The following is a 27,968-nucleotide window of genomic DNA, read 5'->3' as shown; positions in this document are numbered from 1 at the left end:
CTGCCCTTTTCAGTTTCGTTGCACTTCCGTGCTCTTTCGGGGCGTCTTTGATTTACAAACAATATATAGTTACAGCGAGAGCTTTTAAGTTGACGGTAGAGCCCGGTGAGTAAAAACAAACTCACCATCCACAACGAAAACGACCCAACCCCGCAGCATCAGAGATCTGAAAAAATGCAAAGATTATGCAGTCGGAGCCCCGGGAGCAGCCGGGACCTCGCGGGGCCCAAGCCGGGGACCACGAACGCGGGCAGAGAGGCTCCGGGAGCACGGGGCGCGGGTCGGCGGGGCGACCCCGCGGGTCCCCCAGCCCAGCGGCCTCGGGGCGGCTTCTCGGGTATCCCGGAGCCGGCGCCAAGTCAGGGGCAAAGCCCAAAGCATCCACCTCGACGAAGGGAGGCAGCCGGCCCCGGGAGGAGTGTTTAGGAGGCGGGGTCCCGAAGGTCGCACGGCCAGACCGTGGGCCGGGACAGGGAAGCGGAGGCGATCCCGCCGTGGAGCACCCCGCCAGGTGCGCGCCCGCCAGGCCCCCTCCCCAGAGCGCGTGACCGCCCGGCCGCTGTCACCTTCCGGCCCCGCGGCGGCCCCGCCTCTTCTCCCGACTTCCTTTCCCGGGGCGCGCGGCTGGGCGGTGGCGGCGGCGGCGGCGGCCTGCGTTCGCGGACCCGGAGCGGAGGACCGGCGGGGGCAGCCCTGCGGGTACGCGGCCTGCGCGCCACGCGGCGCGGCCTGGGCGCGGGGGTGGGGGACTCGCGGCCGGGGCTCGGGGCGGGGAGCCCTGAGGTTATCCCGGCTCCCGGGTGAACCTCACGCGGGTGCGGGCCGGGAGGGCTCGACAGCTTTCTCCTTCCAGGAAACCGAGGGAGGGTGGTACTGGGAGGCCGAGACTGGCAGTCACTTCCTGCGCCCACATGGCGAGGGGGTGGGGGGCGCCTGCTTTCCGTCCGGGAACGGAATCTGGGAGTGGTGGTGCGCGGGGGAGCGGGAGTTCCTCCCGGCCCTGGAGTGGCGTCCCTCGTGTTTCCGCAGCTGGGTTCCGGGGCTACTACGTTCCCGTCCCTCGCCTCTGCTGCCCCTCCCACCTCCTGTTAGGCTGGCACCGATCTGGTACCCACCCTGCAGCGGTTATGGATGCTAACCCTTAAGGCCGGCGGTAAACCGGCGCGGTCCAGCATCGCTCGGTGTCGAGAGGGTTTACAGCCTTCTCGGAATTTGGGCAACATCATCGGGATAATCATGGTTCCCAGTCTTAGGCACTGCCGCGCCGCCCCGCCCAGATACAGGGAAATTCCCAGCTTCCTTCAGCCCAGACGCCTAGGCTTGCTCAAGACTTCTCAGTTCTTGAGTTGCCCTCCTTCCTTGCCCTGTTTGGTCTCCCTCCCTTGAAAGCACCCCACCCCTTACTGGAAGTTTTAGGCCCCCTGTTGGAGGCCTGTTGGAGAACAGCTTGTGCCTGGCCCGGATTGAGTAGAGCCCCTGTTACTAAAACTTTGCCTTAGTCATAGGGCTCGACACTTGTCAGTTTCTCCTCATTTGATTGGGTACTCAGGGTTGATAACTTCTGTTTCAGCTGGGGAAACCAAGGGGAAAGAAAAGGGACAAATTAATCCGGTTAATATCAGAGCTGGGACAGCTCCCGTGGGATTTGACAGGCAGGGATAATAATCCTATGTGATTTAGGATAAGTTCTCTTGCGTGTCTGTAACATGGGATGTTACTACCTTTGCTAGAATGAGGCGTGAGTAAGATGATGTGTCTGACTTTCACAGTGTTTGAAATATATTAGGTGATCAATAAATGTTCTCCTTTCTCCCTCCCATTCTCTTGTGCTGGCTCTGCTTCATCGGGGAGAGAACAAGTTGTGGGGCAGGCGTTTGTACTAAGTGGAAAACGATCCTATGAGAAAGCAGTGACTAGGTGTAATATTTGGGAATGTGAAACTAGGCGTGAATCCAAACTTCCGAAATAGTAACCTAATTTATTTTTTTCTTAAGGCCCGACACTGTCTGCGGTCCCATGATCCGTGATTTCTGATTGTAACCGAAATTGTCTAACTTTGCAGACCCAAAGTTTAAATGTGATTGCGTTGAACTGGAAAGCAGATTTGCCAAAGTGCTTTTCTCAACTGTTGTTTTCCGTCTAGACCCAGCATGAGTGAAGTTCCCTGCAGGAAACGTGATGACTACCTGGAATGGCCTGAGTACTTCATGGCAGTGGCCTTCTTATCGGCACAGAGAAGCAAAGATCCAAATTCACAGGTAAGTGAGTGTTCTGGGAGAATGTTTGGACCCTCACTGGCACAGAGATCCCTGCAAATCGAACACATTACGAAAGGAAAAGAAAGACTCCACGGATGCCTGTCGCCTGAAAGGCAGAGGAAGTCTGTCTCCTGTGCTGCCTCCCTGGGTGCGTTCATGTTTCCATCATTCACCGCCTCTTGCGCCCGCTCTGGGGTTAGGGGGTGCTTCCTGGGGCTTATGGGAGCTGCCAGAGAAAGCGAGCAAGGAGATAGAGAGAGCTCTTACCACACTGCCGGAAGCCGCATGCTCGCTTTGGAGCTCTGCAAGCTTGTGGTTTCATTTACTGCCCGTCCAGGGGCCGACGGGCCACTTGACATCACCAGTGTCTGGACACGTTTCCCTGTAGGTCGGAGCCTGCATCGTGAACGCAGAGAACAAGATTGTCGGCATCGGGTATAATGGAATGCCAAATGGGTGCAGCGATGACGTGTTGCCTTGGAGAAGGACGGCAGAGAGAAAGCTGGATACCAAGTACCCTTACGGTAAGGCCTGCCTTGTGTTTCCTTCTGTTTGGTGCCATAGCCTTGGTGGTGCTCAGCTAAGATAGTTGGTCAGAAAGTATCATCTCTTTTCAGTCATCAGCAGCTGGATGGAAGAAGAATCCTGTTGAACCACCTCCGTTTCCTGCCCCCGACCCTTACGTTCCAAAGAGTCAGTGCATGGGGGCCTGTTAGTGGTCTGTACACGGCCTGGCCCTGAGGTCCAGGGATCTGTTGTCTGTGGCCGGCCTGGTATGTTTCGCTGGCAGCCCGCCAGGCTGGGCGACACCCGAGTGTGGATGGTGGGCTTCTGCAGAGGGCCACAGCCCCCGGGAGAGGTAGCTGAGGGATGTGCACGCTGGCCCTGCCCATGCTTTCCTGGCTGCTTGGAAGCAAAGCCACCTGACCAAGGTCTGGCGAGGGCTTTGCTCTGAGGAGAAGCAGGCTTCGTTCAGCCCCTCTGCCTGTGGAGGAAATCTCAAGCTCGTCTCTGGGAAGTAGGAAGTGACCGTGAGCGGGGCATCAGCAAATGGATGATGCCGTCTCTTCTTCCTGTTCTGGGGGCTTTATATTCCCAAGGTGGACCACAAGCCAGACGCGTGGAACCACATGGCCTGGCCAGCTCTGGTTTTCATCGTTCAATTAGGGAAGGGTGCTTCTTGTAATTTGTTGCGTACCTGAGCCCCAAGGAGAACCACTTTCGAGATTGGGGGGGGCGGGGGCGGGGGGCGGGAACAGGCCACAGCCTCACTCGCTTTTCCTTTCATTCCCCGGACGACCAATGCTATAAGAGAGGCGAGTCGGGCTGCGAACACTGGTTGCTGATTTTTCGTAATATGAGGACCTGTGTTTATGTCTGGAAGGGAACCCATCACCTCGGTTGGGAGGAAAGTAGACTCAGGCCATTCAAATGGGAAAACCCGAGTCAAGGAATAATGTAAGACCTTTCTGCTTTGCTGATTTGTCCATAGTAGGCTGTCCTCTGGGGTTTTCTCGTGAAGAATTCTAAGTCTACATTAGCCTCATTTATATATTTATACGGATATTCCTGGACCTTAATCACGTTCAATAAGCCCCCTGAGTTTCTTTTTAAATTGCTTCAGGGCAACTGTTCTGTTTTCCAAAGAAAAAGAAAGAATGTGACTGGAGGTGGGGAAGGGACCGAGGAACGAGGGTAGGGTGGGGGTGGGGGCTGCAAAGCAGTCAGGGTTTTCCAGGAATGAAACAGAGTTGAGTGATTGGGGGATTTATAGTCAGTCTGTCCTTCTCACTCCAGCCCTGGAGGAGAGGACGGTCCCGGACCCAGGAAGGTAGTAAACCTGTTTTCTCAGCCTTAGCTCTGTAGCTGAGTGGAGCTCTAGTGAAAAGATAAATGTGCTAACGTATTTGAGAAACTTTTTGTTATCCTGATTTTGGTTCTGTAAGCTTTCGATGGTAAGAGAGAAGGGAAGTGATCAGCTGTTTGTAGGTAACACGTGACGGTAATTTTTCAGAGTACAGTTCAACGTCCCACGTAAAAACCGCAAAACTGTGGGGCGTTGGGGTGGCTCAGTCGGTTAAGCGTCTGACTTCGGCTCAGGTCATGATCTCACAGTCTGTGGGTTCGAGCCCCGCGTCGGGTTCTGTGCTGACACCTCAGAGCCTGGAGCTGCTTTGGATTCTGTGTCTCCGTCTCTCTCTGCCCCTTCCCCGCTCACACTCTGTCTCTCATTCTCAAAAAAATGAATAAACAAAAACATTTAAAAAAACTGCAAAAGTGAAAAAGGTCTATGTGTTCAAGGTCTGCGCTGAAACATGTCACCCGGTCCACACAGTGAAGCCTCGGTCCTCCTGCCGGATGGGGGAATTCTTTTTTAATTTTTTTTTTTTTTTAACGTTTATTTATTTTTGAGACACAGAGAGACAGAGCATGAACGGGGGAGGGGCAGAGAGAGAGGGAGACACAGAATCGGAAGCAGGCTCCAGGCTCCGAGCGGTCAGCACAGAGCCCGACGCGGGGCTCGAACCCACGGACCGCGAGATCGTGACCTGAGCCGAAGTCGGACGCTCAACCGACTGAGCCACCCAGGCGCCCCAGAATGGGGGAATTCTTAGGTGTCAGTCTGTCGCAGGGAGGTGGCTTGTAGAAAGGTGGGTAGGCGTAGGCGTAGGCGGGTCCTGCTTGGTTCCTGAGCTGCTCTCCCTCAGGACCTGTGCCGTCTTGAGTCCCTGTGAGCCCCAGCAGATTTGTGGCAGTGACCCAGAAGCCCAAAGCTTTGCCTACGTTTGCAGCCCCTCACTTCCCAGTGGTCAGAAACCCCTCAAGTAGCCGATTGTATTTGTTCTTAGACGCTCGCTGCCTTTTGTCTAACTTGGAGACAGTACCTTTCAGAGCTCCTTTCTAGAAGGAATGAAAAAAAAGAAATCTACATAGGGATTTGTCCAACTTCACTGATTTTTTTTTTTTTTTTTGTAATTTTTATTGAATAGTTGCTGAATTTCAGGGCGGAGGTCATCTGTCTGCATTATTTTTTTTTACTATCCATATGATACCTCTCGGTTTTCAAAGCTCTTTGCCCTGTTTCTCAATTATTCATTTGACACGTGGTTATGCGAGGATGCAGACAATTTCCTTTCACAAGAGTAGGCTTGTAATTTGATGTACCATAAAAGTCGTAGAAGGTATTAAATGGTTTTTAAAAGGCATTTGATATTACTACCATCATAATACACGGAAAGATGGGCTTTAAGTCTAAATAGTGATGGCTGGCTATGAACTGTATGCTCAGACTTGTTTTTTTTCAAGGGGTTTCAGGCCTCAGAGAAATACATGTTTGGATAGCCTTGGATGTAATAGAAACGTTTGGTGATAATTGACCAAAACGCAAGTTCTTTTTTTTCCTTCCGTTTTAAGACTTCAATTAATTTTGAAATTAAGTGACAATGTCTGGAATTAGTCGGCTTAACCCTTTCTTTCCTCACCACTATTAATAGTGGCTGACCTGCTCTCTGAGAAAGATAGATTATGTGCTAATCCCTGTAAAGGAGCTTTAGAGATCATCCAGAGTTCTAGACCAGTGATTTCCTAATTCTTTTCAATATATGAGGACCCTCTTTTAAATGTCAACAGAACTTCCAGGACCCCTGTATAATGCTAGTTAAACTGTCCCTATCTTTCTTTGTTACCGAGGCATATTTGACGTATAACGTTATAGTAGAGTTCAGGTGCACGATACAGTGATTTGTTGATAATTGTATGCACGGCTGAGCAATTCCCACAATAAGTCCTGTTAACATCCATCGCCTAACATCGTTACAAAAAATTTGTGTGTGCGATGAGAACTTTTTTTTTTTTTTTTTTTTTTTTTATTATTTAAATTTTTTTTTTTTTTTTTTTTAACGTTTATTTATTTTTTTGGGACAGAGAGAGACAGAGCATGAACGGGGGAGGGGCAGAGAGAGAGGGAGACACAGAATCGGAAACAGGCTCCAGGCTCTGAGCCATCAGCCCAGAGCCCGACGCGGGGCTCGAACTCACGGACCGGGAGATCGTGACCTGGCTGAAGCCGGACGCTTAACCGACTGCGCCACCCAGGCGCCCCAACGATGAGAACTTTTAAGATCTTTCTAGCAACCTTCAAATATGAAACACACTGCTACTGTAGTCACCATGCTATACATTACATTCTCCAGGGCTTACTTATTTTATAATTGGAAGTTTGTACCTTTTGACCACGCCCCCTTCACCTGTTTCATCCATTCCTACCTTTGGCAACCACCAATCTGTTCTCTGCATCGGTGAGCTTTTTTTTTTTTTTAAGATTCCACACATAAGTGAGATCATTAACATCTTTTGGGTAAGAAAATCCATGGATAACAAAAGCTACTCGATACCAGTAATGCTTTGCCTTACTCTGTACTTCATTAAACAGCACTTGTGTGCGTTTGGAAAAAGCGTATGTGTGTGCTACATGTGATGTTTCTGCTGTCTGTGGAACATACTTGGACCCCTTGCAGAAGCTGGGGAGTGCTTCGGACTCCTGTGCCTTCAGAGTCTAAGCCTAATGTCTTGTGTGGATCGGAAAAGAAAGGCCCAGAAATGTAAATCACCTCTGTAATGCCACACAGACAGGGAGACATCCTGAGGTCAATGCTCTTTGCTACCCAGCTGTCTCTTCTGTGGGGCCCAGGAATTCAGCTCTTCTGAAATGTTGCTTCGGTCAGAACACAGTGGATCACCCGTTCTCTCCTTTTCACTATGCACTTGAGTGCGCGGAGGCTTAAGCGAGTAACTCCGTGGAGGTCAGGAGCTCAGGTGGTGGCGGACTGTGCTTAGCATGAGGCAGAAGGCACATGGTTTGCTTTAACATTTCTCCGAAGGGGAGCTTGGGTTGACCAAGAACGTATACAACTTAATTCTCCTTATTAATTCTGGAAGTTTAGAAGCCGTTAGTCTTGCTTGACCCTTTGTGGAAAGGAGGGAGGCGCAGAATGCTTGTAACAGAGAAGGACGGAACGTTTTCCGGGCTGTTTCTCCGGAGAGGCATTTTTAAGGGGCGTTTTTGTTCTTCCAACCTCAGGATCAAAACGTCACGAAACTATTTGATTATAATGTAGTATTCATATGGAAAATGAAGATTCCCCTGCCACGGAAACTGCTTTTATCTCATTCTTTTCCTGAAAAACCCAAAAGGTAGTGTGATGTCAGTAACATTAAGCGGCAGGAAGAAGTCGGCGCGAAAAGTGACACCTTTTCGCACGAGTGACAATTAAAAAAACCGGGAAGCAGCAGATTTATCTAATTTAACCTTATAAAAAAGCTTTGGAAGATTTTTATTTTTAGGAGGGGGTGGTTGCTAAACCTAGGATGAAGTACTCAGCTGACATTTTTAGTTCCTTTCTCTTCGTGAAATTCATTAGAACCAAGCACATTTGATCAAAATACCAATTTTATAAAATGGAAGTAAAATAACCCATGGTAATGCAGATAGCACACTTTCCTTGGGATTTCGTAATGGATCTTGACGACAGTTTACAGACCAGAGAGTTGGAGTGGAATCAACAGCTTTCATCCTTGAGAGCCATTGTTAAAAACTTCCCGTTTGGGGGGCTGCCCGGGTGGCTCAGTTGGTTGAGTGTCGTGCTTTCATGGTTCGTGAGATTGAGCCCCACATCGGGCTCTGTGCTGACAGTGCAGAGCCTGCTTGGGATTCTCTGTCTCTCTCTCTCTCTGCCCCTTCCCCGCTTGCTCACTCTGGGTTTCTCTCTCTCAAAATAAATAAACAAACAGTTCAAAGAAAAACCAGGCTTCCCATTTTTTTTTTTTTTAAGTTTTTTTTTTTTTTCAACGTTTATTTATTTTTGGGACAGAGAGAGACAGAGCATGAACGGGAGAGGAGCAGAGAGAGAGAGGGAGACTCAGAATCGGAAACAGGCTCCAGGCTCTGAGCCATCAGCCCAGAGCCCGACGCGGGGCTCGAACTCACGGACCGCGAGATCGTGACCTGGCTGAAGTCGGACGCTTAACCGACTGCACCGCCCAGGCGCCCCCAGGCTTCCCATTTTCAATAGTAGTTCCAGTGCTCATCCAGCTCGCCTGTGTTTTACTGTTAGGTTGTTTCCTGTTGGTAAGGGATGTGCGGGTAAGATTGCCTCTCTGCCTGGCCGCCTTTTCTGTCCCAACCGATCGAGAAGCCAGGATCGCTCTGCCTGCCGCATCCCACTTGCTCATCATGGAGGCGACCATGGTTCTGATGTGCCCAGAGTGGGCGGTGGCCACACTCGAGGTGCATCAGGCAGAAATGGGAGACGTGGGGCTCCTTCCAGGGTCCGTTCATATTTCCGTAGGAAAACTCACAAGAGGATATCATGCTGGGGAGGAGTTAATTAAAGGCATTGTTCAGCACGGCAACTTTGATCAGTTTTGCCAGTGCATGGTGGAGCTTCTTTAAATTTTATATTTAAATTTAGTCTTTACTTTTCAGATTTAGCATATTGTTAAGCATGCAGAGATGTCATTTCAGTGATTACTTAGCCATTTACCTTACCCCCTTGAACACTGACATTTTCCTGACTGCCACGCATGTGATGTATTTCTTCGGCATCCAAAAGGTTAGTCCTGAGAAACTAATTTATCAAGAAGTTAGGCGGCTGATCCTTCTTAAGCTGTGACTTCCTCAGAACTTGTAAGAGCTTCTTCGTAATTAAGATCAAATTTGTTCCTTCAGCCGGCTGAAATTGAACGCCCTCCGGTTTTGTTAGGCAGATCCGTGGGTTTGATGAGTTGCTGTTTCCTTTCCTACAGAATTCTAATTTCACGTCGCGGCTTTCCACCGCCCCTCCCCTGCTCGGCCTTTTCGCAGCCGTGGCCCTGACGGTGGGCTCCGGGAGGACCTTTTGTACCAAATAACGAATAGCCAACGGGAAACCTTTGAGCGACTGTACCCCAGAAAGAAATAAAGTAGATTATTTTTATGAATCAAGGGGCCAACTCAGGTTTCATTGTGTGATGCTTGAGACAAATCGTAGAAATATAACGGCTTATGTCGGAGGCTCCCCCTGGAAATTAATCAGCTTGATGGAAGCGTATTTCACGTTCAGGTGTAGCTGTTTATAAATGGTCTTAAGAATAAATCATGATTTTGGGGGGTTAGTTTATTAGATTTTTATCTATGTATTTTATTTATTTATTTTTTTAAAAGTAATCTCTACGCCCAATGTGGGGCTCCCGCTCATGACCCCTAGATCGAGTTGTGTGCTCCACCAACTGAGCCAGCCGGGAGCCCATTTATCTGCGTGTTTTAATCTATAGATTCAGGGCTAATTGTTTTTGAAGAGCTAGAGATTACTATTTCATTAGGAGTATCTACAAAGCATGTATAGATAGGAACAGGTTAAGTCCTGAAAAGCATATGCAAGAAAAGCTAAAATGCTCATCTCTGGGCATCCAACCTTCTCATAAAAATACACGGCATTTGTCTTTCGTTTTACAAAGAACCAGTTTACCTCATGGAAATTTGCATTCAAACCTTAAATAATCCAAGGGTAGTGATTTCCAAGTTAACGAACGGGAAGTGGGCTGAAGTTTTATCTTTGTACCTTCTCTCAAAATAAACGGTTTGTTGGGAAATTTAATAGTACCGATAAAATTTCAGGGTCACCTTCAATCTGTTTTAGATTTTTACGCACGTGAGCACATTAATTGAGTGCAAGTGGATATTCCTTTTTTTTGTTGTTTTTCATTTTCTTTTAATGTTTATTTATTTTTGAGAGAGCAATGAGCACGAATGGCGGGGTGGGGGGGAACCGAGAGAGAGGGAGACAAGAATCTGAAGCAGGCTCCAGGCTCTGAGCTGTCAGCACAGAGCCGGATGCGGGACTCAGACTCAGAAACTGCAGGCTGACGTCAGATGCTTAACCGACTGAGCCACCCAGGCGCGCCCCCCCCCCCCCCCCGCCGTTATTCCTTGTGATAAATACAACTTTTTCAAATTTTTTAATTCCGATAAGTCTATGTCTAGAACTTTGGGCCACCATGCAGTGGGGTTCCAGGGGGGACCTGACAATGATGAGCTGCCTTAGTCTTTATTCTCTTGATCTGTTCTTTATCTGTTTTGCTGATTTGGGCTGATCTTCTCTGAAATCGATCTGAATTACTAAGGTTTTATTTTATTTAGAATTTTTTTCATCAAGAATCTTTCTTTCCTACACCCTGTTGATACTGGTACCAAAATGGAATATGTGTATATTGTTTCTCCTGGAAATATGCAGTGAAACCTGGTTCCTAGAGATTTTTTGTGGATATTTGTATCGCTTTTTACATTTACTTCATAGGACTTTTGTTTTATATTTAGATGAGATTATATATGTCTTTACAATTTTTTTTTAATGTTTATTTTTGAGAGAGAGAGACAGCAGGGGAGGGGCAGAGAGAGAGGGAGGCACAGAATCCGAAGCAGGCTCCAGGCTCCGAGCTGCCGGCACAGAGCCCGATGCGGGGCTCAAACCCATGAATGGTGAGATCACAACCTGAGCTGAAGTTGGATGCTTAACCGACTGAGCCACCCAGGCGCCCCAATTGTATATGTCTTTAATACACATATTAGCTGAGAAAGTCCCCACAGTGCTTAAAGCAGCAGTTGTCAGATTCAAGGGGAAGGATCCTGGACAGGGCTTCTGGAACTTAGGTTCTAGGTGTGGTATGTTTATACCCAGTGATTGTGGGGATGTTACTATATTACTTGCTGTTTATTTCTCAGTATCTTTATGAAACAAATGATCACTGAGGACCCCTTCAGTGCTAGAATTCTAAGGAAAAATTCAACAATACAGCTTGGATCACATTGGATTAGAGTGCCATTTCTCTGCTCACGGGGTCCCAGGGGGTTCTGAAGCCATACTGGGGGAAAGCTGCAGGTTTGTAAAACGCTGCTGGTGGCCGTGACATGGAGAGAATATACATCATGTGTGGGGACAAATTAATAAGGAGAGAAACAGGCTTTATTCACTCTCTCCCTCCAGCGATTGGAAATCTGCTCCAGTCCTAAGATGAATCGACATGGGACAAGACAGGACGCACAAGCAGGAGGGGGCAGTCGAAGAGTAGAGGTTACCCCACAAACCTGGAGATTCAAAGACATTGGATGAAGAAAGGTTGGAAGATAAGCAGTGAAGAAAAGGACCCCACATCGAAGTGCAGGGAAATAGATGAAGAGAGGAGGCAGGTACGGAACTGTATGAGAGAAGAGGGTAGTCTTAGACCAGATGGAAGGGAAGGACTGCAGAAGTCCTTCTGTGAGTCTGTGCGACCACGTTTACTGAAACGTGGGTGCTTGCCTGCCATCGGGAAATCCCGTGATAAATGCAGAGTCTTGGTGAGAGCAAGGCAGTGGAGACGGGAGGACTCACACACTCTCCCCGCAGCTCGCGCTCTGGAGGGTCGTCCCGGCCACTTAGCGGAGGTGTGAATTTTGTCTCTGTGCTTCTTCCAAATGATAGATGCCACAGTAAATTTAAAATATTGAATATGATAACTGAGCATGAATCTTTTAATTCTGCAATTAAAAGACTTTGTTCAGAATGCCATTAATTTCGGCTTTAGGTGGAAAAGGGAAGCGGAATCTCTCACTGTCCTTCCTTATGCGAGCGAGTTACAACTTTCTAGGAGCTGAAATAAATACTAAGGAATCATCCATTCTTCTATTGGTTTGAGTTGTCTGTTGGTGATGGGGGAGTTCTCAAGTCACTTGTTTCCGTTTTAAAAATCATGACTGTATTTTATTTATTTTTCTAAACATTTATTTTTGATAGAGAGTGCACGAGCAGGGAAGGGGCAGAAAGAGAGGGGGACAGAGGATCTGTGCTGACAGTAGCGAGCTCCATGTGGGGCTCGAACCCACAAACCGTGAGATCATGAACCTGAGGCGAAGTCGGACGCTCAGTCGACCGAGCCACCCAGGCGCCCAAAAGTCACGACTATATTTTATATCACAATACATTTTTCGGAGGACGTTGACCTGTGGCCCGGCATCCTCTCGGCACATCCCATGCCAGCACCCCGCGCCAGCAAATAAAAACGTACAAGGTCTGTTTTCAAGGACTTGGCAGGCTAACAGTGATGGAGGCAGACGTTAATGAAATAAACAGATGCTGTTGCTTATTCCTTTCTGAGGAAGTGACCTTTAGGCTGAGAGCTGAAGGATTCGATGGGTTCCCGGAGGTCAGGGTTGGCTGGTCAGTGTTTGGGGCTGGGAAGGACATTCGCTGCGAGACGGCAGGAGGGCGCTTGGAACTTTCTGTGGGAGGGAAAGAATTTGGGCCACATAGAGTACGGAGGCCAGGTTGGGGGCCGGCAGGGGGCGGAGGTAAGGAGTTTGGACTTACAAGATAAAGCTGGTGTAGGGGGGACCTGTGGGTGGTCCGGGGGATAGGAGATGGAGAGGAACGGAGGCAGCATCGAGAGGGCCGGGTGACACGGGGCTCAGAGAGGGAGTCTGACTCCCCCGGGCGGTCCTAGCCTGAGCGCCTAGGTATGGGGGAAGCTTTGGCCCCTGAAGTTTGAAGTGTCTGTGAGACCTCCCAGTAGAAGTGTCAGTTGGGGCTGTGAGTGGGGACAGAGGTCTCGGTCCGAGACATCAGTGTGGGCATGTGTGGCATTCGGGTGACACTGTGCCATGGAAATGCGTGAGCGCACGTAGGGAGCATGTGCGGAGGCTGGACCCGGGGCTGGTCTCAGAACTGCAACACTACGCGGGTGGGTGGAGGAGGGGGGGAAGGAGCCTGCTCGCAGGGATTGCTTGGAGCCCCCCGCTAAGGAGGAGGGAGCTGTGCGTTGAAGACTAACAAACGTCCTCAAGGGTCAGCGACACACAGGTCTTATTGGAGAGAGCAGTGCTGACGGAGTGCTGGGGATGGGAGGTGACAGCCTGTTGAAGGAAGAAAAGCAGGCGAGGAAAGCAGGACCCTGTATGGAGAGGGGGTTGGGGTGGTTGTTAAGAAAGCAGGATGTTTGGGACGCCTGCGTGGCTCAGTGGTCAGTTAAGCATCCGACTCTTGGTTTCAGCTCAGGTCATGATCTCACGGTTCGTGGGATCGAGCCCCGTGTCGGGCTCCGCTCTGTCAGCGCAGCATTCTCTCTCTCCATCTCTCTCTGCCCCTCCTTGCCTCTCTCTCTCTCTCTCTCTCTCTCTCTCTCTCTCTCTCTCACAATAAATAAATAAGAACGTAAAAAAAAGACGTTAGAGTGGCAGCCGCATGGGAGATGGGGCCAAGAGAAGGGTTTCTACGAAGGGAGGGCCTGGGTCTTGTTAGTTTTTGCAGCACGCACGTGGGCTGGTTCAGCAGAGAGAGATTGCGGGCACACTGATGAGCGATAGAAGAGGGACACCGAGCGGGGCAGCTGACAGAGGTCCGTGGGTGCAGGTGGCAGCGTGATCAGTCCCAGCTCCGTGAAGGATGCGGCAAGGTTATCAGCCTCAAGGAGGGAGGAGACGGGTGAGCGGGTTCGGGCTTGGACGCTGGGGGGAGAGGGAAAAGAATGCGGTGCGGAGCGCAGAGTAGGGAAAGTAGGGCAGGGTCTCCAGCTCGTGTCTCATCTCAGAAGCCTGAGTCAGGTCGGCTAAGCCCCATTTTCTGCACGCCGAAACAGCATCAGTGAGTTGCCTGAGGCGGGCCTTGTAGAGCTGGAATTAATTAGAACACACACATCCTGACTCCTATTCCAGTGCTCATTGCTCAGTCCCAGTTTACCCTTTGAAAGCCATTAATGCAAGAGGGAGGCTTTGGATCTTTGTGGCGCATATTTGCATTACAAAGCTGTCAAGCAGCGATTAGCGGTCTGTTCCTATTCATGTTTCTTCGGTAGCTTTTAGGCCTCAAACATGTATTTCGCATGAACCGCAGGAAGGGAGCTGGCCTGGCTTACCCACCGATGGACTGCAGCATTTCCACACCCTCCTCCCTCTGACCTGATTGTGTGCCCTTAGCACATGGGGAAGCGATGTAATTAGAGTTCTGGGGGCTTTATTGTCAATAATGGAAACACCACAGTCAGAACTCTCTTTAGCCCTAAGCACTACCATTGGGGCTAAGTGGCTCCCCTGGGTGCCATGAGTTGCTGCCAGCAGCCTTGGCGAGAGGCAGCGAGGACGGAGGCAGGGGATGGGGATCAGAGTAGGAGAGACAGAGAGGGAGGAACGTCCGTTCTCCGTCTCCGAGCTGAGCAGCCGGGGACGGAGAGGTTCTGTGCTGTGCTCTTCACGGACGCTCGTCCTTGGGATGCCTGGCCTTTTGCTGTCCATTTCACAGGCCGGGAGGCTGAGGCTCCACAAGAGGTGTAGGGACCTAGAATGAGCAGGTGGGGGAGGCAGCGTGTGAGGAGTGGCCGAGGGGACGTGCAGGGAGGAGGCAAGGGGACGGCAGAGGCGGCCCTCTGCCGATGGCTCCAAGAACCGGGTGCCTCGGGTCCAGCCCCAGGACGTGTGCCGGCGGGGATGGGTGTGAACGCGCTCTAGGACCGGGACACCGGACGCCCGAGGACTTGGCCGCCTTCTAAGTGAGTGACTGACGTCCGTCTTCCCAGACCTGGCCAGAATTCCTTTCCTCTGGCCGAGACCTCCTCTGGGCACGGGCCTAGCAGAACAGACTCAGGACGTTTTCCAGGCTCGGGGCTGTCGCTGTTACCTCCCTTTTCCCACCCTCAGACTTCACGCAGGAATAATGAACGTCTCTCTGCTCGAATCGTGTGTCCCTCAAAGCCAGAAGGTTGTGAGGCCCCGTTCCACTGCTCAGCGGAACGTGAGGGGGGCGTGCAGGGGGCAGTGGTGTTTGCGTCGAAGCACAGGGAGTGGAACAGCTGGGGCGTGGTCGGGTGAGGCAGGAGGGCTGTCACCTGTCACCCATCACCTGTCACCTCCGCTCCGGAAGACTCTCCTCCGGGGACCTGATGCCCACGCATCTTCATCAGTGGGGACCAGCCAGGGTTGAGGCCGTCCGTCCTCAGGAAACAGGCCCCGTTCTGCCTCTGGGGCACATGGCTTCGCTTGCAGCGCTCTTTTTAGTTCCCAAGGCTTTTCCCTGCCACTCTCCTCACGTGGGTCTTGTTGTAACCCTGGGAGACCGGGAGGAGGCCACTGTTACTCCTGTTTGTCCTTGAGCGACGCCGGGACTGGAACACCCGTGTAGGCCAGTCCCAGGCCTGGCCCACTCTGTTCTGAAATGCCATTTGTAAGCCAGGTACTTTTCCCCATGGAAGCACTGTTCCCTGCAAATTCAGTTCCCCGTCTACCGACCAGCCTGCAGGTTTAACCCCTCGTTTCCCGGCCGTTCCCACCACTTGACCTCTTCGGTGTGCCTTCTCTGGCACCTGCAGCCTTTTGCTGGGTGCTCGGGTATGTGTCTTGGGTGTCCCCTGCCGGGCCGGGCCTGAGCTCCGCCGGGGCCGGGTGCCCTGCCCCGTGGGTGCCCTGCCCGCGACCAGAACTCATCGCGACACGCATACACCACATGGCTTCAGTTTAAAACTGTTTCCTCCCGGTACAAAGGGAGGCTCCGTCGGCTGGGGTGGCCGAGTTCTGGCTGAGAAGCCGAAGAGCGAGCTGGGCTTCGGAACTCGCCAGAAAGTGGCAGACGGAAGGCTGTGGGCCAGCGGTGGGTGGGCCTGGGTGGTTGGGGCTGGCTTCAGGCACTGATGAACTGCCTTCTAACTCGCTTCTCCCTCTTCCTCACCCCACCTCTGTCCCCAGTCCATCGGGCACTCTCGTACTGAGTCTGGTCACTACTTTTCAGGTATGGAAACTTGACGGAGGGGAGATAAGGTAGAGAGTTGGCCTTGCCTGGGCACGAAATTCTCGGGATGCTCGCTTTGGATCTCGGGGTAGCCGTAATAGTGAGCGTTTGATAACGTTCGGGGGTGATATTGTAGGGGTGGGAGTGGGTTGGGGGGGTGCTTAAATGTAGAGGCTACTCTGTTGTTAAATTATTGATGTGAAGGATGGGTCCTTTGGAGGCTGGCAGTGATGTATGAGGCCCTGTCAGGGTATCTTTCAATAATTAAGAAGTAAGTAGTTGAAATTCCATTTTAGCTCCAGAAGCCCCAGTTCCCTAAATGGATCTGTTAGAGGAGGATGTACATGCCACACCCCTCGGTGGACTTTTCAAAGCCGTGGGGCTTCAAGCACAGGGAAGAGGGCGCCTGAGCCCCGACAGAGAGATGTGCCGGGGTTCAGTGACTCTGATAGCTATAGGACCCCTGAAATAAAAACACTTAGACCGTCATTTCAAGAAAGGATTTAAAGAAATTTTTTTTTAACGTTTACTCATTCCTGAGAGAGAGACAGAGCATGAGTCGGGGAGGCGCAGAGAGAGAGGGAGACACAGAATCCGAAGCGGGCTCCAGGCTCTGAGCTGTCCACACAGAGCCCGACGCAGGGCTCGAACCCACGAACGGTGAAATGACCGAAGTCAGACGCTTAACCGACCGGGCCACCTGGGTGCCCCAAGAAATAACGACAGCTTCATCATCAGCATGGAAATGGAGTATCTTGTAAAAATTAACATTGAGTTATTTTTTAAAACGCATAGGTCAACTTTGAACTCGGGTGCCCCATTTCATGTGAATGATTTTTTTTTTTTAATGTTTATTTAGTTTTGAGAGCATGCTAGCGGGGGAGGTGCAGAGAACGGGGGACAGAGGATCCGAAGCGGGCCCTGCGCTGACAGCAGCGAGCCCGATGTGGGGCTCAAACTCACGAACTGCAAGATCATGACCTGAGCCAAGGTCGGACGCTCAGCCCCAGTGCCCCTATGTCAATTATTAATTGCAGGGTGAAGCCTGCCACCTTTTCAGCCTGGAAGGCCACGTGCAGACGCGTCTTGGCACTTGAGTCCTGACCCTGTGTCCTGGCAGTGAGCGAACTGCCCCACGCTTGTCGTGCGGGTGGCCGCCTCGCCTGAGCGCCCTCCCAGTCGGGGCAGAGGCGGACCCGCCCCCCCACCCTGCTCCCCAGAGACTTTCTGAGGCTCGGGCAGTGCATGCTGGAGAGCGTCAGCGGAAGGCACCGCGGGCACCTGCCGAGGGGCAGCAGGTGTTCCCGGTGTGAACCTCCGACCCGCCCCTACTGGAGCCCACGTTCTAGGTCAGCCTTGGCCACACGCCAGCCTGCCCCACGTTCTAGGTCAGCCTTGCCAGAGTACCCCTCAGGCCTGACCAAGTCATCTGCTTCAACCTGGACCACTGAAAACGAGGAGTTTTAACCAACCTGGAGACTTTCTTCAGCAGGAAGAGAACCTTGGTTTTCCCAACTCCCACCTCTGTCCAGCCCAGCGTTTCCCCTCACACCCTGCTAGCACACGGAGAGCAGCTGAGGCCAGGACCACACTAGTGCTGCTAAACTGTTTGTGCAGCAGTTAGCCTTTGGTTAGCGTTATTTGTGGGTTGTTTTTTTTTTAAACTTATTTAAGTAACCTTAATAATACTGCCATCTAAAACAGATCTTGTCTTAGTCTCACATGAGATGAAAGTCAAGTCTATAAAATGGTGAGTCTCTCACATCGAGCCAGGATGGAATATATCCTGTTAATTTGTCAAACTTCTAGAGAACCGCCTACATGAGACAGTGAGGATTAATCAAGCCCTAGGAAGAGGGAATTTGAAAAATACAGTTTTCTAATTATACAATCTCTTCTCAGTGGTCCAAGGTTAATGCAGTTCTGAATTCTGACAGTTAGTAATAGAAAAGAAAAAAAAAAAAAAAAAAGACCACAGCATATGAATTGTCTTATAATTACCTGAAATAGAGGTTCTCTTTCTGGCAATCAAGAACTTTATAAGCATTAATCTGATATTTTCCAGCATTTGATTCTTTTCCTTTTCAACAATGTTGAGAATAATTGAAAGGTTGTGTGTCATCCTCTGTGCTTATCAAATATACTTGTACTTGGAGGTTTCTTCTGCTTATAACTGAGTCAGAGATGAGTAATTCTGGGTAGAGAGTTGGAAAATTTGTCCCTTTTTTTTTTTGGACAGTTGAGCTATCTTAAGAATACCTCTTAGGGGGCGCCTGGGTGGCGCAGTCGGTTAAGCATCCGACTTCAGCCAGGTCACGATCTCGCGGTCCGTGAGTTCGAGCCCCGCATCGTGCTCTGGGCGGATGGCTCAGAGCCTGGAGCCTGTTTCCGATTCTGTGTCTCCCTCTCTCTCTGCCCTTCCCCCGTTCATGCTCCGTCTCTCTCTCTGTCCCAAAAATAAATAAAAACGTTGAAAAAAAATTTTAATAAAAAAAAAAAGAATACCTCTTAGGGCCTGTGTATGTTTGGGATACTTGGTCCTATTCCTGCTATGAGTATAAAAACTACGTTCATCTCAAGGTCACGAACAGAACCTCTCCCGGTTGGTTGGTTTTTGCTCTTACCTCTCTGCAACTCTTGACGTCGTTATTCCCAGGCAACACAATAAAAATGCTGGCACTGGGAAAAGATCGATTTATTCTTTCATTTATTGCCGTCAGATATCTGTGGAGTGTTTTATCATAGTGAGAAGAGTTACGGAGAAGCCCCAGAACACCTGAGGCAAAGGCCGAGAGAAGGTGGGTTGGAAATGCAGATTCTAGGCTATTAACCGATAGATCCGCCCTCTGAGAATCTGCAAATGCATGGATTCTTAGTGACCACAGGAAAAAAATCCAAGAGCAGGACCGGACCTTGGGAAAGGCCCCAAAAGACAAGAGAAAGAAAAGGACCCACAGAAACATAAGAGACTCCACAGGGCCTGGTGCACACCCGAGAGGGTTTCGAGTGGAGAGCTGGCCGTAAGCATGGGCCTGGCGAGCAGGCCCATCTGGAGATGGCAACCAGAGGGAGACTGCATTTTGGTGAAGATAAGGCCGTCCAGGGGGGTATGTGGGAGCTGGCTCTTCCCCCGCTCATCTGAGCGCTCTATCTTCCCAACTGTCTGTCTGTCGGGAGCTTGAAATTGGCCACGTGGGAGTATTCACACCCCCGAAATCAGCAGATTCTATAAATCAGGGCCTTTCCCCCTCCCACCGCCCCCCCCCCAATGATTGTAAATGTTACTAACATATTACAGAGGTCAACAGGTTTCCATAGTTACATACTTTTTACACGGCAACCCAGCACACATAGCTCACACTTGAAACACACACACACACACACACACACACACACACACACACACACCTGAAACAGTTTTTAGGAACAGCACTTAACCTCTGTCATATGGACACATTCAGATCTCTTCTGCTTTCAAACATTTCACTAAAAAGAGGGATGAAAAAGCTGTTTGTAACTCAGTAAACTTATTTCTTGACCTACAGTTTGAAAAGGATTGATTTAGTGAAAACTCGAGCTTATGTTCATTACTGGGTGAAGAGATGATTATTTTTTTTATTAGTATTATTTTGAAGTTTATTTATTTTGAAAGAGAGAGTGCACACGAGAGCAGGGGAAGGGCAGAGAAGGGGGGGGACAGGGGATCCGTAGCGGGCTCTGTGCTGATAGCAGAGAGCATGATGTGGGTCTTGAACTCACAAACCACGAGATCATGACCTGAGCCGCAGTTGGATGCCTGACCGACTGAGCCACCCAGCCACCCCAAGAGATGATAATTTTAAAAATCAATTAGCCTAGCGCTTGTAGACAGGACAGTTTCATCTCGAAAGGAAAATGCTGAGAAGATGGCCCGGTCAGAGTGGAGACCGAGGCCACGGTTGTAACGGAGAGACGCGGCGCGGGGACGAGGCCGTTGGGCCTCAGGAGCGGGGCCTCGTGATTTGCCATCGAGAGCCTGTCTTGGAGAAGAACCAGCTGTTCTAGTGGATGGAGGGAGGAAACTGGACACAAGAGCAAACGGCCAAAAATTAGATTACCTGGTGTTGCAAAACTCGCTTTTATTTAGTTCCTCGGCAGTTCACTTTCTCAGCGTCGCTTCCTCCTGCCAGCCAAAGGCACGCACATGCCTCGGTGAGGGTCACACAGCTTCAAGGGGCAGCTGGGCCTTGACCCTGGTGCTGACCGCAAAGCTCCTGCTTCCTCCACCCCTGCCTGGGAGGTGGAGAGTAGAGGGAAGGTTCTCAGCCTGCAGTCAGGCTGGCCAGAGCCCTGGGGCCAGCCCGTCACAGGCCAGCCTGCTCTTTGTGGCCCGAGGCAGATTTGGGGGTCACCTGGCATTTGGTGGTGAAAAGAGTCCTCAGACCCCACTCTGACCGGCCTACCGTAAACGAATCCGACGGACAGTCACGTGAGTCTGCCCGTTCCTCAGTGAGGACGTGGTGGGGGCCCGAGGCCTGACCAGATGGTGCCTCGTCGATGGGTCACTCTTGCAGGGAAACGCAGGGCGCTTTTGGACGGGAGGCCAAGCGTCAGAGCCGCAGAGGTCGTGTGGAGCGCGGACCTCAGAGGCCGGTGCCAGGCCAGAAACGTCTCAGACCTCAGGATCAGACAGACAGACAGAAGTGAGGAGTTTGCAAATCACCGGGCAGGGTTGGGCTGGGGTTTCCCTCCTCAGCCTGGGAAGCTGGTGTTCACCAGATAGGTTTGGCGGGCCAGGGGTTCTGGGGGGAAGGCTGGAGGGGGCGTTTGTCAGGACCGAAGTTGAGGGGGCACAGGGATGAGCGAGAGAAGGTCAAGTGTGGATGGAACACGGGAGCTTTGCGTTCGTCTTGTCCAGTTTTGGATCCGCGGGTTTGGGGACTTGGAATGGTCCCTTTTCGGGGGCCTCCTGAGTGTCATAGAGCCCAGTAGACCTCACATCTCTGCAACAAACAAGAAGCTTTGTATGTTGCTTCTTGTGATTTTGTAGCTGAGAGAAAGGAAGTCTGTTTGTGACCCCGTGTATTCTTTCTGTAGACCACCCTTTATACAGGGATGTCGGAGGCCGCCCCCGAGAACCTGTTTCCTATGGTAATTTTCATTAATGAATCCAGACCACACGATGTTAAATTTTGTCCCCAAACTGCCTCAGATGAATTAGAGGAAGACAGTTGGAGTCAGTGTGACCATTTTTAGAGATTCAAACGAAAGCAATAGAATAGTGTTTCCTAACAGACTCGGAAACTCTGTAGTTCTGAGTATTAATACCAACACTATCAAAAAATATTTATTAGATGGGAAAGCATAGTTTTGATATTTGAATTTAGGAGGACTTCCTGCATTTCCCAATGTCACCGTCAATAATTGGAATCTTGCATTTCCTCCTTTATTCATTCAATAAATATTTAACACCCATTATGTTCATGGCACCGCACTGGACTCTGGGGGAGTTACAGAGAACCTAGAAGACTGGTCTCTGCCCTCCAGGGGGAAATAAAAGAAACAATTACATCTAATTGTTTTTTACAGGGAGCCGTTGTTAATCTCAGCCTGGGAACAACCCGGTCACCAGGGATGTAAATGGGGGCCAAAAGGGGCCTCTCTGAGGCCAGTGTCCTCACAGCCACTGAGCCTGGGAGCCTTTCTTTTCTCTCTCGTGGCATCTTGGGGATGGTGGCCCAGGTCCCTCTGTGGCCGGCGGGGATTATTCTCCAACGGGCTGTGATCTGATTAAGCGCAGTTTATTTATTTATTTTTTTTTAGAATTTCTTACAATGCCCGGCGACTGTTCATTTCCACACATATGACCAAGACCCCCTCAGTCGTGGCATTCAGAGACTATAAAGGAGCCCTCCCAATGCTTCCTGAGAGGGCCCCAGGACAGGGGCACAGGCGGGCATTGCAATTCTACCGGTACCTGAAAAGCAGGCGGCCCCGGGGCGGAAGGTGGGCCAGGGGCTTTATCCTGGCTGAGCCAGAATAATTAATATGGCTGAGCCATATTAATACCGATTCAGGGACCGAGTGTGTCACAGCTAATGTGGACAAGAGCCACGAGCTTAGGCTGCTCTTCATTTAAAGCTTCAGTACTCCCAGAAGAGGGTGTTAAGTGTAGAAGGTTGGTGGGTTGGAGAAGGTGGGGGGGCCCCCCTGGAGGGCCCCCATATTTATAATTCTGGCAGTTTTGTATGATTTGGACCACGGCCAGATTGTCGTTAATTTGTTCAACAGACATTTATTTTACTGCTTGTGTGCTTAGTGTGTGTTAAGTCCCCTTGGAGTTACCAGAGGATTCTGCAACGCAGTGTTTCTGAAACGTGTCTGCTGCACATGAGAATCATGAGGGCGATTCTCTTAGAAATCCACATCCCAGGCAGGCCACACCCCAGACAAGTGCAGACGAGTTTGCAGATTATGATACAGTTTGAGCGATGCACCCAGAAACTTGAATAACGACAGAAGAGGGCAAAGCGGCCACCTCACTGAGCGGGCAGGGGATTCTAAACAGAATCAGGGCTGGGAGTAGTGATTCCTTGAGGAGAGGGCACCTTGAAGCTTAGGAGGTGGGAGCACCTGGCCAACGGCTGGGGAAGATGGGTGGGCGTCCAGGTGTGGGAGAGGAGAGGCGGTGCTCCCTTCACCCTTGAACTCAGGCCCGTGTGGGGATCGCTGTTTGGGGATCGCTGCCGGCACGGGCCAGTGTGGCAAGAACTTGACGTTTCATTAAGTGGATGAATGTTTCCTTCTAAACGAAAAGCCGCTGGTTGTCTGCCGGCATTTTTCTTGTGTGTATGTGGGCCGAGATCCATGGGGTGAAGCGGATCCCTCGGGATAGAAACACTCAGCTTCACTTCCTGGTTCTCTTGCTCTTAAAATCGCACCCCGCCCTCCTAACGGCCACCGCGAATATCCTTGCATGTGAGTAGCAACGCACAAATGAGCCGTTTTATGTGCGCAGTTCCATACCCCAGGGTCTTGTGGAGCCATGAGCTATTGCCGTGCTTAGGGTGGGTAGAGATACTTGACCTTGGCCCCTCCTGGCCGCGCCAGGTGCTTACAGACCCAGGACTGCAGCCCCCCCTGAACGGTTTTACTGCTAAAAGCCAACCTGTTAGACCACGCGGCCCTCATTTGGTATTCTCGGTACTTTCCGTTTCTAATCACTTTTTTAAAAATCGAGTCTGTTCCATGTGTCTTCTTCAGAGGGGCGAGTGGAATGCTTCGGCAGCGTTGGTACGTTCCTCGTCAGTTATGCTGTTTTTCTTTTCTTTCTCTTTCGAACCCGCAGTGTGCCACGCCGAGCTGAATGCCATCATGAACAAAAACTCGGCCGACGTGAAAGGCTGTACTATGTACGTTGCCTTGTTTCCCTGTAATGAATGTGCTAAGCTCATCATCCAGGCAGGTAGGAGCTGGGCCGGTTCCATTTGTCACATTTGCGTCGCTGCCCGCTCATCGGCGGCTCATTGCAAAAGTGCTTGGTCTTAAATTGTTATTGTTTGGACTGAAATTAATTGCACTATCAACTTTGCAAGGTATTTCCTGTGTTTTGGTTTTGAATGGTGCCAGGTATTGTAAGACTAATTGTATCCTCTGCGATTCTTAGCATGTTTTTAATTTAGTTTGCAACCTGAACCGCAAGCTGCTAAAAAACCACACCGGCGTTGCATATAATTACCGTCAATTTACTGTTCTCTGACATATTGTGCATAGATTAGGGGGAGGGAGAGGAATGAACTTCTGTCAGAAGCAAGGTCAGCTGGGAGGCTGCATATGCAATTTTAATTTGTATTAATATATGGTAGATGTTTTAGGACCTAAACGTATCTTCGCATATAAATGTCATAAGACTCGAACGGTACTACTTTAAGTTTTCCTTACGCTACAGTTACCATAAATCTACACCGTTGTATTCTGAATAGTTCACCTTTTTCATACTGTCACATCTAAGATTCAGCCACACTTTATCTCCATAAAGCTCTCAGCTTGAGATTTAAAGACTTATCATGTTAGCCAGATGTGTGGTTTAAAGGGGCTGTTCATCATGAGCCCGGGGGTCTCTGAGGAGAAGAGGTCTGGTGATATCAGACTCAGAGGCCGGCCCCTGTTAAAGAACGTCGTGGAGTTTTCTTCCGCCAGCGTGTACCCAATGTGGTCCCTTCAGGGGCTGGAGGAGGAGCAGGGTGGTGTATCAGGTGCCCTCCAGTTAGCCCTGCCCTGCGGGACAGGAAAAGAAAACAAATCTGCTGTCCATGGAGTTGGCTGGAATTGGTCTGCAGAACCATTCTGGGAACCACGATGGCACTTGCCTCTGATTTTCGCCAACATGTCCACTCCCCTGCATCAGCCTCCTGAGCGGACAGAAGTTGTCTTGCGACTAAAGAGTATTTGCCCTCAGTAAAGAAACTTTGTTAATCGGATCAAAGCTCGACTACCTGACAGGTTTTTACTTTGCATGTGTTAAAAAAAAAAAAATCTATAAAGACTGGAGGGCAGGTTAAAGATAACATCGTCTGCCGTATTGGAAAGTGGCCGATGTGTATTTCAGTAACTGGACACTGTGTGTAAGCACACTGGGAAAAGGTGATTAATCATAGACACGACAGGGCTCGGTATATTGCCGTATCGGTATACGGCGTTCTGTTGCCGTATCTATTTGTGCATATACTAATGGGGCTTCTTTTGGTGTCAAAGGTATCAAAGAAGTTATTTTCATATCTGATAAGTACCACGATAGCGATGAGACCACAGCCGCGAGGCTCCTGTTTGATATGGCTGGGGTGGCCTTCAGGTAAGCAGAAGGGCTTGGGGTAAAGGTCGTCGAAGGCCTACTGAAGAAACATTTGAGCTCGCTGATGTTTCATTTCTACTTGTGATGCCTGACTTCCACACTTGGAAGCTTCGTTTTACGTGCGATGGGCCAAGGATCCCAACGTTATTTTAGGGGTAGATTTTTAAGAGCAGTGACAGAAGTATCTGACGATGATCTGAGGAATGATCTTGCCCTTAAATATTAGTAGCTTTCTGGGGTTTGGACTAAAATTATTCTAGTAGGGAGAAAATTTAAACGTCACAAGTTTTACCATATTAACGTTAAACTTCTGTGAAGTTTGCAAATGTAACAACTCTGGCATTGAAAATTTAGGATGCGAGTAACCCGCTAGGTTGAAACACCATGTAAAAATGCTTTTTACAACAACATTTTAAATGGAGATTTGAAGTTATTTCGACCTTTATGCTTATCTTTGCTGGGCAAAGATTGGGAGGTATGTTTACTTGCAGGTAAGTTCTACCACCTTCGATTCATGGTAAGAAACTTCGTTTGAGACTGAAAGCTTTCAAAGCAATTCCTTTGCAGTATTGGTGGTCAGCAGTGGGGTGCTGTAATTAGTAACGTACTTCTGTTCATCACTAGGGATAGAGGTCAGATGTGACGGATCTCTTGAATTGCTTTGCCTTATGAGACTTTACATGCAGATTGTTTGCATAATAATGATAATTAGATATTCACTGTTTACTGGTTTTTAAAAGAATACAGTCAGTCCGCAAATACTGTCCTGTTAACTGTTTTAAGAAGGTACATCAATGAGTAAAAATATATAGCGGGTTTATTTTACTTCTGCATTTTTAAAATGTGACTTTAAAAATTACTCCACACTAAAGCTGGCTGGGTTTTTTGCTGTGTACAAGAGGCAAAGGAAAATTTGCTCTTTTTTTTTTTTTTTTTTGCCTTTGAGCGATTCCAGGTTGGCTGCAGAAATTTCCTAGGAAGGAAGATAAATCTGGTGGGAAAACTAGTAATCGGGTGTCATGTTGTGCAGCTAACTTGTTAGAAATCCTTTGACTCCCTGATAATTCATGAACTCAGCTGGCTGGAGAACACACAGACCGAGCCACCCCATGTATTCCTTTTTTTGTCTTAGTCTTTTCTGGTTCGTGTCCCTCTCAGTATGGTGCACTATAATTGGCTCCTATAGAGATAAGATATCAAGTGAATCCCGGGAAATTTTTTCCTCCCCACAGAAAATGTAGGTTAAGCCAAAGTAAACAAATTGCTTTAAACTACTCACTGGATAATATCTCTATATATTTTGTTTCTTATGTTTAGGAAATTCACACCAAAGTGCAGCAAGATTGTCATTGACTTTGATTCAATTAACAGCAGACCGAGCCAGAAGCTTCAGTGAGTTACATCTCATTAGATCTCCAAAAGATTGGGATTATCCTCTCCTAAGAAGCTGCTAATGCCTTTCATCTTGAAGTTACACATAACTTTTTAATGGTCAGGACAGTAAAAGTAGACATCTAAAGAATATAAAGCCTCAAATCTTCCTGTCTCTCTTGTCACGTGGAATCTGCATCTGTTTAAACTATTGATTTAGGGTTTAAAGTAAAGAAGCCTGTAGATGGCCTGTCGCACAGGGCAGGAGTGGCCTCTCGCTCCGTGTCCTGGTTTGCTTAGGACGCTGGTGGCTCCCCTGCATTTCACAGCTTGTCCTCGCCGCTACAGGTGCTGGAAGGACAAATAAATAATTGTTGTCGTGTTCCTGGCAGGATGATCAGACACACTGACTTGAACATCTGGCCCCAATGAAGCAGAACATGTAGTGCCCTTGGAAAAAAAAAAAAAAAAGACAAAAATAGGACCCACCTGACGGTAGCTAATGCGGAAGATTTGCTTCAGGGAGTTCAAACCCCCTCCACCCACCCAAAAACCCTAGGCAGGATAGCACATCTGTCCTGAGAAATGCTGAGCACACCTGAGCGGGGGACACTTCCTCCGCTTCTGCTGTCCTGCAGCCCGCAGTGTAATGGCACATTCTTCTTGGGGGGGTGGGGACCCCTGTTCTTGTTTCTTAATTTCAGTGTGTTCATCACGCAGCGCTCTTACATTAGCTTCTCTGAACAATGAGTTGTTCCTGGAGGAGACAGCCTGTCTCCCCTCTTCGCCCCCGAGACCGCGCCTGCTGGGGCATCAGGGTTGTGGGGACCGAGGTGGTGCACGCACCAGCTTCCTCCATCCTGTGGGAAGAGTCGCTGCGCCCCCACGTGCCAACACGGTTCATGGCCAAGGCTGCTCTCCAACCGGGGAATAAATGAATTCCCACCCTGTAAGTGAGATGGGAGGAAATCCAGCCTGCCTCCAGTCGGTTTATAGTCCAGATCTGCTGGTAATGGGAGCTCCTCTGTGCTCCTGGCTCCTGGCCGCCGAGCCTCCAGCAGCACACCTCCCCAGTGTCTTCCCAGACTCGGGGGCGTGGCTGGCCTTGGGGGCGTGGCTGTGCACCTTGTCTTTACTCTCCTTTAGATTTTATTAAACACACTTGGTAGCTTTGTTGAGAAAAATGGGTTCTTTATCCTGGAGATTATTACCGTTTTCAAGCGCTCTTGTGTTCTCATGAGTTTTTGTTTTGTCTCTGAGGTTTTGTACTCTGTATTCCAGGACGTCTTTGTAACTTGGCTCCTTACCAATATTATTAAAATCTTATTAAAATCCACCACACTGAAGTATGTTCGTTTTTATAGTGTAATCGTGTCCTTAGCTCTCCGTTTCTGTCATTTCTGTGTTGTCTGTGAAACACACGGCATATGTTTTCATGCTCGGAGAGCAGTTGGAGGTAAGGGTGCTGTCCCCAGGGTGGATGGGCGACCCTTCCTTATGGACCAAGTTGAAGGTGTTAAGAAAGGCTCACTTACCTATCTCTGTGCCCTCGTCTCACGCAGGCCATCCGATGGGCCCCAGGCTTCCCCCTCCCGTGACACCTCTGTTTCCCACTCTCCTTCTCCTGCTGTCTTCTTCACCTTATTCTCTAAATCTCTCTTCTTTCCTCCATTTTTTTCTCTCATCTCTCCCAAACCACTTGCCTTCTGCTCCAAAATGCATGAA

At 49.6% G+C, this 27,968-nt stretch overlaps 1 protein-coding gene across 2 annotated transcripts; it reads left to right on the top strand.

Moving 5' to 3' along the window:
- Positions 1–608: 608 nt before the first annotated feature.
- Positions 609–27,579, top strand: DCTD (dCMP deaminase). 2 transcript variants are annotated; one of them, XM_086703159.1, is made up of 6 exons: positions 609–699; positions 2,144–2,258; positions 2,647–2,782; positions 23,370–23,486; positions 24,776–24,872; positions 26,190–27,579. In XM_086703159.1, exons 2-6 carry the CDS (start codon positions 2,151–2,153, stop codon positions 26,266–26,268), a joined length of 537 nt encoding a protein of 178 aa, XP_086559285.1. In that variant the 5' UTR covers positions 609–699; positions 2,144–2,150; the 3' UTR covers positions 26,269–27,579. The 2 variants fall into 2 exon arrangements, with proteins under 2 accessions (XP_086559285.1, XP_086559286.1); XM_086703160.1 differs by lacking the exon at positions 24,776–24,872.
- Positions 27,580–27,968: the final 389 nt, after the last annotated feature.

The sequence above is a fragment of the Puma concolor genome, chromosome B1, assembly GCF_028749965.1.
Source record: "Puma concolor isolate L17-30 chromosome B1, mPumCon1.1.hap2, whole genome shotgun sequence".
Classification (NCBI taxonomy): Eukaryota; Metazoa; Chordata; class Mammalia; order Carnivora; family Felidae; genus Puma; species Puma concolor.
Note: the sequence above shows the minus strand (reverse complement) of the source record. Positions and strands in the feature narration are given on the sequence as shown.